Source organism: Ochotona princeps, chromosome 16 (assembly GCF_030435755.1).
Source record: "Ochotona princeps isolate mOchPri1 chromosome 16, mOchPri1.hap1, whole genome shotgun sequence".
Taxonomy (NCBI): domain Eukaryota; kingdom Metazoa; phylum Chordata; class Mammalia; order Lagomorpha; family Ochotonidae; genus Ochotona; species Ochotona princeps.
This window is the reverse complement of record NC_080847.1, coordinates 53,067,784-53,078,352: the sequence shown is the minus strand read 5'-3', so window position 1 is coordinate 53,078,352 and position 10,569 is coordinate 53,067,784. Positions and strand designations below refer to the sequence as shown.

Here is a 10,569-nt window from a genome sequence, read left to right as displayed (position 1 = left end):
TCACTGTTATCCCAAAGTCACATGCCTGGTGGCACCGGGCTTGGGTTTCAGGTTGGGGTGCTTTGGTTCTTGATTGGGTCACAGCCCTTTAGCTGCCTTTCCTGCTGGCCACTGCTGCCATAATTTTTTTTAACCACTCCCTCTCCACTTTACTGGGCGTCTCTCACTTGTCCCTGCTTATGTCACATCTGGGTGCCCCAGGGAAATCTGACCTTGGTTTGTTTTGTCCGTTGCTCTCATTTGTGGGTCACAGAAGCCACATCTGCTGTCCGTGCTGTCTTGGCATTCCCTGCAGACTTTGAATGTAAGTTTGCAGTCAGCAATGGTGTGAAGCTTACTTGTGTGAAATGGGTTTTTTTGGATTTCTAGCAGTTGTTGGCGAAGTTGTCTTGTCCCTAAAAACACAGAAGTTCCCTCCCCGCAAGACTTGGCTTGGGACATCCGCCTGGGTGCTGTAGTTTTAACCCCCTCTACCTAGAAGCTAAGACCCCATCACCCCGTCACCCTCCTGGTCCTCCCAACCCTTGCTTAGCAGGAGGTCTCCCCAAAGCACCTTGAGAGCAGGGGTTTCTGTGTTCTGGTCCCCACCTGTCTCCAATGCTTGGAGCTGTCTATTTTCTTCTACCAGTGAGAGGAGCCCCAGGATACCACTAGGTAGGTAACTGAGGCAGGACCCTTTGTTATTCACTGTGGGGATGCATTTTTTTTTTTAAGATTTATTCATTTTATTACAAAGTCAGATATACAGAGAGGAGGAGAGACAGAGAGGAAGATCTTCCGTCTGATGATTCACTCCCTAAGTGAGCCGCAACGGGCCGATGCGCGCCACTCCGAAGCCGGGAACTAGGAACCTCTTCCGGGTCTCCCACGCGGGTGCAGGGTCCCAATGCATTGGGCCGTCCTCAACTGCTTTCCCAGGCCACAAGCAGGGAGCTGGATGGGAAGTGGAGCTGCCGGGATTAGAACCGGCGCCCATATGGGATCCCGGGGCTTTCAAGGCGAGGACTTTAGCCGCTAGGCCACGCTGCTGGGCCTGGGGATGCATTTTTATTTATTTATTTATATTGGAAAGACAGATTTACAGAGAGAAGCAGAGAGAATCTTCCATCCCCTGGCTCACTCCCCAGATGGCCACAATGGCTGGAGCTGAGCTGATCCAAAGCTAGAAACTTTTTCCAGGCCTCCCATGCGGGTGCAGGGTCTCAAGGCTTTGGGCATCCCCTACTGCTTTCTCACGCTATAAACAGGGAGCTTGATGGGAAGTGGAGCAGCCGGGACATGAACTGGTGCCTATATGGGATGCCTGTGCCTGAAGGGGGAGGATTAGCCAATGGAGCCATTGCGCCAGGCCCCGGGATGAGTGTCATTCCAGAATGTGAACTCAGAAGGGAGGTGGCCTTGGGCTGGTGGTGTGACGTGCGGGCTCTCACTGCTCTTTCTGCATGACCTCAACTCTGGCATGGTGAGCTTGCCCTTGCACCCAGGGCCACCGAGCTGGCACTGGCTTGGTCTCAGCGAATTGTCAACCAATCTTGGGTAAACACTGCTGTTTCTATTTTTTTTTTTCCTTCTTCATTTGACCATGGAGGAAACTGAGGTACGTTGGTTTCTTTCCTCTCCTCCTCCGCCCTCTGCTTCCTGGTTCTGTAACTTCTACCTTCAGGGAGCTGAGTCAGAAAGGAAAACTTCTGTGGGAGTGGCCAGCAGACCCTGAGGCCAGAGAAGCCTGGGACAGGCCGGAGGCCCAGGATAGTGCGGGAGGAGCTGCGAGGTGGGCCTGGAGACTGGACAGGCTCTGATGTCCTGCCGCCAGGTCCTCACATGGGAGGGGGAGAGTGCTTGCCCCGTGCCCAGCCCTGCCCTGGACATGACCCTGCCCTGCGGGGCAGGACTGCCCGACTCCACCCAGGCAGAGCAGCTGCTCTGGATCTGCTTTGCCCTCCTGCTCTATTTTTGTTTTGTTTTGTGTTTTGTTTTTATTGGAGAGACGAAGAGACAGAAAAATCTTCCATCCACTGGGTCACTCCCTAAGTGGCCACAGTGACTAGAGCTGAGCCAATCCAAAGCCAGGAGCCAGGAGCTTCTTCTGGGTCTTTCATACAGGTGCAGGGTCCCAAGACTTTGGGCTATCCTTGACTGCTTGCCAAGGCCACGAACAGGGAGTTGGATGGTAAGTAGAGCAACCAGGACAGGAACCAGCGCCCATATAGGATCCAGGCTCTTGAAGGTGGAGGATCTGCCATTTGAACCAGTATGCCGGTTTCCTGCTATGATTTAAGTTAGATGTTTGTTTTGTTACATTCCAGCCCTTTGCTTGTTTGAAAGATTTGTTTTCATTTGTGATTTGAAAGCAAAGAGAGAAGAGACAGAGAGGTGGAGAGAGAGCTCTTACTCTCAAAGATTCACACCAGAAATGTTTGCAATAGCCATGGCAGGGCCGGGGCTGAGCCCGGGGTAGCAGGGACCCCAGTAATTGAGCCACTGTCTGTTGACCTGCGGATGTGCAGTATAGCAGGAAAGCAGAGGCAGGCTGCCACCCAGACTCTGGGCTGTGGGAGGCGGGTGGCACAGGTGGCATCCTGCCCACCGTCCCAGATGCCGGCCTGGTCTGTCCACCTGGGCTCGCCCCAGGCGGCCACAGTTGTGACCCTCCCTCCCAGCTTCCTGCTGCCTCTTCCTGGCCTTCTCTTACTCTGCTGCACCTGCTGGGTTTTTATTTTTTTTCTGTTTACCTCATTTTGGTAAAGACAAATCTTTCAGCGCTTCCAACACAGGTGCTATTTTCGCCCCGCCCCCCCAAGAACTTGGGCCCCTGAGGGGCGTGGTCTAGCAGGTGCTAGGAGACTCTGCTGTCTGGCTCTGCTCCCTGGGAAGGCTGCATCGACCCCCCATGACCCAAGTGTGGAGGCTACAGAGGCTGGGCCCTCAGAGGGTCCCAGGCAGGAGAGGACAAGGAGGGAGGGAGAGATGGGGTCTAGACCCACACCCCCAGATACGCTCAAGTCCTGCACATAAAATGCTGTGTAACCATCTGCCTGTAACTTGTGCATTCCATGTGCCTGCGTACTTCAGATCGTCCTCAGCTGACTTAGACTACTCAACACAAGGTAAATGCTACTGAAAGAGTTGTAGAAAATTGTCTACCTGTTGTGCACCCAGGCTTTTTTTTTTTTAAACGTTTCCAATCTGCATTGGCTGACTCCACGGGTCCCGAACCTACACGTGTCGTGATAGTGGTGTGTTCACTGGCATGGGTCCCAGTCTGCTGGGTGGAGGAGTTCGCATTTCAAATCCAGGCTTTGAGGGAAGTGAGGACCAGTCCGGGGGCATATTTAGGGAGAGCAAGAAGGTGCATGCACCTCCCGGCTCTGTGTTTCCTGGAGGGACACGACGTGTAGTTTCATTTAAGTCCTGGAGCCTTGGAGTCAGCCATGTTTCACTCTGATCCAAAATTCCACCACTAGGCCGTGAAGGGAGGCAGGCTCTTCTGCCCTTCTGTGGTCTCCCAGATCTTGGGCACGACATTAAAAATAGAAGATGTGAGAATTTGAAAGAGGCGTGATTTGTGAAGTGCTGAGAGCAAGGAATGCACCCCGGGGGCACTGCGGTATTAGCTGGTGGCTGTGTCATCCAAGATAGCCCCATTGGTCACAACCACCCCCCTTTTTCCTGAACTATTCCTGGCCACCTCAGTGTCACCGGGTGGCCCAGCTCAGGGCCAGCACCCAACATGTCGGTGTGACAGTTGGTGAGCATTGCCTCAGGCGTGCTAGGGAAGGCTGAAAGTCTGGGCACTGGGGTGGCTGATCTTTCCAGATACAACATGTCCTCTGAACCCTCCCGTGAGGGCGGTGGCCTTGCCAGACACACTCCATCGCAATTACAGGTTCATGGCTGTGATATGCAGGGAATTTCTGCCTTTATGCATTTTGCAGCTGAGCTGCTTAGAGTCACGTGGTTGGGAACTTTTGTGGAGAAGGAGTTTGGTTGGTCCAGTTGTGTGTCTGTCCTTCACAAGCCCTTTTGCTGTGGCCCCTCCCCCCTCCCCGTTGGTGTTTTTGTCAGTCTTCTCCCCCCCCCACCCCCGCATTGTGATTGTTTTACTGTGTGTGGACCTTTTCAGAGTTGTCTCTCCGGGCAGACCTAGTGGAGGGTCCTGTGTTGGTCTGGGCTGGGTGTGTGGGAAGTTGGGAAATCCAGTCACCATTGCCAGTCCCTGTGGGCAGGGCTGGGACGGGGACCCAGCCAGCAGCTGCCACCCTCTGGGCAGGTGGAGCCTGCGGAAGGCCCCTCTGTTTTACAGATTCACAGACCGCGGGATGGATGGAGAGGGGACTTTGCAGGTGAGCTTCCTGTCTGAGGAGCAAGGTGACCAGGAGCCCAGTGTGTGTGCCTGGGGTGGACCCTGAGGCAGCCTGGGGAAGCCCCAGGGCGCAGTGCCTGCAGCTGCTTCACAGCCCTGCTCTGACCCCCTGAGGTGGCCGGCTCTGCCCCCTCAGAGGGCCGTCTCTGTCCCCTGAGGTGGCCGGCTCTGATACCTAAGGTGGTCCCCCTGAGTTGCCCCAGTAGCTAGAGCTGCTTCCAGTTCCTCCGCCCGTGCAGGGGGAGGCGGTCACTGCTGAGGATCGCACAGAGCCTGGGCGTTCTAGCCCCTGCCAGGTGTCAGCTGCAACACCAGGGAAGGGCTGTGGAGTGTGGGGATGGGAAGGCAGCCAGGCCGGAGCCGGGCAAGGACCACGCACGGCGGGTCAGGCAGCTAGTAATCAGCAGGTCCACCCCGGCCACCGCAGGAACCGGCGTCCAGTTCTTCCCCACCTCCCACTGGAACCTGCAGCTCTCTGGGTTCTCCCAACCAAAAGTGCTCCATCTCTATGGCCAGGCCAGCGTTAGGGTTGCTTTTGCCCCGAAGTCCTCAGCTCCCAATCAGCCCCTAGGCCTTTTAAATTCCAACTGTCCAGCAAAGGGATTCTCAATAGAGGGAACGTCTGGTAATAAGCCTTTCTTTGTGGGGCCGCAGCCTCTGCCCCTGGCCTGCGCGTCCTCCGTGTAAGCAGGGCGTTAGGAATTGTTCTACGCTCCCTTCCTCCCACCACTCCCTCCCTCACTGTCGCCTACTCCTCCCTATTTTGAAGTCGGGTGCCCCTAGGCCCAGGCCTTCCTTATATGGGCATGGCCCCGAATGGCGGCCGCTCATTGGCTGGGGCCGTCACGCGTGCCTCTGTCAACAAAGGGGCGGAGTGCCCGGAGTGCTGCAGGGAGGCGGGCTCCTGTCTGGGTCGCCCTGTGCGTGCGTTGTGGGCGGGGCGAGGGGTGTGGTCTGGGCTTGGTGGGGGTCACCTCAGGGGTGTGCAAGCTTCCCTTGAAGGGAAGGAAATAGACAGTTACATGATTATGGGGGGGTCCGTTGGCACCGAAGTGCTAGTTTGGGTCTGAGGAAGTTAAATGGGTGTGGGACACATCTGGGGTACTCTTCAGGGACCCCTTGGGGTTTGGGATGGATTGCTGCTGCATTAAAAGCTTCTTTTGCGGATTGAGGTGTTGGGGTCCATGTAGGGTTGGGGTCAAAGAGCCCACGAGGTACCCATTCTGGAGCCAGGGGACCACCGCTACCTGGGCTTGAAGTCGCTGAGAATTTGTCCTGCCCACAAGTGTCACCTCCCTAATCCCTTCCCTCCGGAAAGGGGCCGAGGGTACCCCCTGCTTACTGAGCACCAGGGAAGGTTAGCTAGGGATGGCAGAACAGTGCCTGGTGGGCCCTGGTGGTACCTGCGAAGTCTCTTGGGGAGTTGTTCTGGCTTTGAGGGCCGTTGGTAGGGTTTGCATTCCCTGTCCAGGCTTAGGGAGCTTGTGAGTTTAGCAGGTCTGCACCCTGGGGAGGGTGTGCTGATGGAAGTGGGGGACCTGCAGCTGTGCAGGGAGCCGTGGAGGATTCCAAGGGAGGATGGGTGCCTGCAGCATCTGTAGGGTGTGTGTGTGAGAGTCATCATGTTGGAGGTATTTTTAGGTTTGGGGATTTCTTCAGCAGGATTTTGAAAGTTTTTTTGGGGTGTGGTTAGGGAGGGACCCTGAGACTACAGAGAAGGGTCAGAACGTTCAGGGCGTTTGAGTGGATGGACAAATCTGAGATTAATAGCAGGGGATGGCTTCTATTGGGGTAACCCTGTCTCCCCCTAAAAGCGTGGGTGCTTCTGTAGTGCTGATTGGCAAAATTGGCCCACCTCTAAGTTTGACTGTCTGTTGTGATTTTATTTATTTATTTTTTAAGCACGAACTTGGATTTCAGCAAGGGCTGTAAGTATTTGAGCAGTGGGTGAGATAAGGGCTTGTGGGAGGGGCAAAGGGTCCTATCTAGGGTTCCACGGTCTTACCTGGGGTCTGTCTGGGAAATGCACCAGGCCAAGCCTCTGATGGAGGTGGTGGCACTTGTCGTCAAAGTGCTGTGGGAAGGGGTCCTGTCACTCCTCACAATGTTGCCACGGGTTCAAGTCATACACAGAAGGCTATCGCCAGATTCGCTAGTGGCATTAACAAACGACAGCATCCCCCGAAGTCACAGCGGAGAGCCTGGCTTTGCTGTGCCCCCTGCACAGTGGGAGGAGAGGGGACTAAACTAGGACAGACTCCTAATCCCACGGCTCTGAGGATGGCCTGTGTGCCCCACGGAGGGTGGCTAGCATGGCCCAATAGCAGCCAAAGCCCAGGTTATTTAAGGAGCCTGGGCTGACTCTGGCACCAGCTCCCCAGCCCAGCTTGTCCTTCCGCTTGCGGGCTCTGGCAGCCATGGCCCTGGGCAGTGCCTGGAGTTCTGGGATTTTCAGGAACTGGTGACGGGGATGAGCACAGTGAACTGCTGCCACTGTGGCTCTAAGGGCCACGGAGTGGGAGGCCTTGGCGAGCCCATGGAATAGGAGCTGGCACCCCGGCCTCCCCCGGCTCAGGTCACACTGTGGGTTCCCAGAGCAGGTCCGGACCCGCGGCAAGCTTTCGTGCACTCACCTGAGAGGTGTGCGGGAAGGGTGCTCTTTTTTTGTTTTGTTTCTAGATTTATTTTTATTGGAAAGGCAGATTTAGAAAGAAGGGGATACCGAGAGAGAGAGATCTTCCCTCCACTGGTTCACTCCCCGATGGCCGTAACAGCTGGAGCTGAGCGGATCTGAAGCTAGGAGCTTCTTCTGGGTCTCCCAGAGCTGCAGGGTCCCAAGGCTTTGGGCTGTCCTCAACTACTTTCCCTGGCCACAAGCAAGAAGCTGGATGGGAAGTGGAGCAGCCAGGACACGAATTAGCACCCATATGGGATGCCAAAGCTTATTAGGGGAGGATTAGCTAATTGAGTCATTGTGCCGGGCCCGGAAGAATGCTCTGGATGGTCTCATCTGGGGTGTCCTTACCCGCTGCCCCCTCAGGGCTGGAGCTGGTGGTCCTGGGAGGAAAGGCCAACTCTGCCACACCCCTTCTCTCCTGTCCCCAGGTGGTACGTGGAGCCCACCACCAAGGTCTCGCAATACAGTGAAGCCTCCATCGTTCTATCGTCCCCCGAGAATGGACCGCGGCAGCCTCCTGCCCTTCCAGCTGTGGTGCCCCCGGCCCTTCGGCACCTACTCCCAGAACCAGCCACGCCCACCTGCTGCGGCCCTCAAGCCATCAGCCTGCACAGAGCCCAGCAGCGGGTCTGAGCCTGACCATTGCCCGGCCCTCTCAGAGAACACACCGCCTGCCTTGGCCGCCGAGACCCCAGCCTCCCAGGCCGCCCCCCTGCTCTCAGGAGCAGCTTCCGGAGACGAGGGCCGCGTCCTATTAGACACATGGTATGTCATCAAGCCTGGGAACACCAAGGAGAAAGTGGCCTTCTTTGTGGCCCACCAATGTGGAGGAGGGAGCCGGGCCAGCTCCATGAAGGTCAAGGGCCACTGGGGCAGTGACAGCTCCAAGGCCAAGCGGAGGAGGCGCTGTCTGGAGCTGACCAAAGCTCCCCCAGACCCGGGGGGCCATGATGGACCCTCCACTGTGGAGGGTGGTCCCACCTCAGCCAGCGAGGATGTGGACCTGCTGTCGGTGGCTGAGATGGTGGCCCTGGTGGAACAGCGGGCTGCCCTGGCCCTGCAGACCTACCCACGCCCTGCCACCCCATCACCCGTGGTCTTCGTGTCTGCCGAGCAGGGTGGACCAGCCAAAGGTCTGGGAGCTGAACGGCGGGCCGCTGGTAGCAGTGGCGACTGCAGCCGTGTAGCCGAGGCTGTGGCCCACTTTGAGGCCCAACGGGACAGCCCTCCAACCAAGGGCCTCCGTAAGGAGGAGCGGCCCGGCCCGGGTCCCGGTGAGGTACGTATTGCCTTCCGCATCTCTAACGGCCGGGAGCCCCGGGGGCAGGATGGCGGCTTGTCCAGCGGGAGTGGGGGCCGGCCTGGCTGTGCCTACCCCGGCAGCCCAGGCCCTGGAGCCCGAGCCAAGGACAAGATCACCTGTGACTTGTACCAGCTCATCAGTCCCTCCAGGGACGCCCTTCCCAGCAACGTGGAGTTCCTGCTGGCTCGGGCTGATGAGGCCAGCGAGGGTGACTCCCCAGCCATGGCTAGACCCGAGGACACCCCCCCAGCCCCACCTCCGCCCCCTGCCCGGGACTGCGGCGGCGCGTCCGGCTTCCACGTGGATGTGGTGGTGACAGGCGTGGTGGACGAATGCATCTTCTTTGGCAAGGACGGTACCAAGAATGTAAAGGAGGAGACCGTTTGCCTGACGGTCAGCCCTGAGGAACCACCCCCGCCGGGCCAACTCTTCTTCCTCCAGTCCCGGGGGACAGGCGACGGGCCCCCTGAGCCTCCCCCAGCCGACGCCCCACCGGCCACGGCGCCCGCCCCGGACGACACTCCCGAAGGCCCTGCGGACACCTCGCTGTGCCGCCTGTACCGGCACGTGTCACACGACTTCCTGGAGATCCGGTTCAAGATCCAGCGGCTGCTTGAGCCGCGGCAGTACATGCTGCTGCTGCCCGAGCACGTGCTGGTCAAGATCTTCAGCCTCCTGCCCACGCGTGCCCTGGCGGCCCTCAAGTGCACCTGCCACCACTTCAAGGGAGTCATCGAGGCGTTTGGTGTGCGGGCCACCGACTCACGCTGGAGCCGCGACCCACTCTACCGGGACGACCCTTGCAAGCAGTGCCGCAAGAGATATGAGAAGGGCGACGTGTCACTCTGCCGCTGGCACCCCAAGCCCTACCACCACGACCTGCCTTATGGACGCTCCTACTGGATGTGCTGCCGCCGGGCGGACCGCGAGACGCCCGGCTGCCGCCTGGGCCTGCACGACAACAACTGGGTGCTGCCCTGCAACGGGCCGGGTGGGGGACCCCGGGCTGGCCGGGAAGAGGGGAGGTGAAGCTTGGGGGGAGGAGGGAGGGAGGGAGCCCATCGTGCCCGGCCCCCACCTGGCACCCCCCTCCCCGTCCCTGTCAGCACTGACTTTCTAGCCGAACTGAGACAGGGCCCAGAGGGTGATGTGCGACTGGACCCCTGGCTGCCCCATTGATTTTCTGTTCCACAGACCCCCAGGGCTGAAGGCCCTCCTGCAAGGGTGGGTGTGTAAGTTTGCTTTTTTTTTTTTTTTTTTTTTAAGTCAACATCTCAGTTTCTCCTCCAGCCCGCCCCAACTCCCTCCCTGCCACCTTCAACCCCAGGGACCCACCTGCAGGGAGCTGACGGCAGCTAATTTTGGTACCACTTAAGGGTTCCCCCATCTGACCCCGTTCCCCCAGTTCTGTCTTGTGGAGCTGTTTCTTCCTAAGAGCCAGCAGGGCCTGCCCCTACCCCGGGCCTGAGGGCCCTGGATCACGGGCTGCTGCGAGACTTTTTTCCCACTAAGGAAGTAGAAGTCATGTTTCCCCTAAACCAGTCTCCTCCCTCTTCCCTATAGGGGAAAAGAAATCTGAAGCCTAAAACTCCCCCGACCCCTGTTATTTAAGCTATCGCCACTCCCTGCCCCACCCCCACCGCCCATGAAAGCTGTGAAGCCCTCTGCCCAGCTCTCAGCAGTGGAGCAGCAGAGGGCTGGGGCTGGGGACGGGCGTCCCATGTCTGTCCTTCTGCTCCGGATATGGGGGTTTGCAGCCCCGGTCCCATGTGCTGCTGTAGAATCCTTTGGTCAACCAGGACCTTGATTTTCAGGCAGTTTGTTTCTGGGGGCATCTTTGTTCTGGATTTTTCTTTCCCCATCATTGTGGTTCTGGAAGCTTCTAGCGTGTGGCATCTTGGCCAGTTTTTAATTGGTCCTTTCTATAAAATCAATATTTATAAGGCTGGGCCCCAACTGGTTTGTGTGTGTTGGTAAGAGCCAGGACGTGGGAATGGGGGTCACGGAAACGGGCACCTGAGGTTACTCCGGACTTTGGTTGCCTTTGTCAGATTGGGTGTGAATATCTCAGAAGAGTGGCAGAAGCAAGATTTTTTTTTTTTTTTTTTTTTTTTTTGAGAATTTCACAGCCCCCATCACCTGGAACCCAGGAGCCTGTAGCATACTTGCCCATCATTCTTTGGCTGTGGCCCTTGTCCTGGTTGTCCACAGTTACTTCTGGAATGT

The 10,569-nt window shown here is 57.6% G+C and overlaps 1 protein-coding gene across 1 annotated transcript; it reads left to right on the top strand.

Moving 5' to 3' along the window:
- Window positions 1–7,536: 7,536 nt before the first annotated feature.
- FBXO46 (F-box protein 46) lies at window positions 7,537–10,297 on the top strand. The gene has a single exon (XM_004597936.4). The coding sequence runs from the start codon at window positions 7,540–7,542 to the stop codon at window positions 9,370–9,372; it is 1,833 nt and encodes a 610-aa protein (XP_004597993.2). The 5' UTR covers window positions 7,537–7,539; the 3' UTR covers window positions 9,373–10,297.
- Window positions 10,298–10,569: the final 272 nt, after the last annotated feature.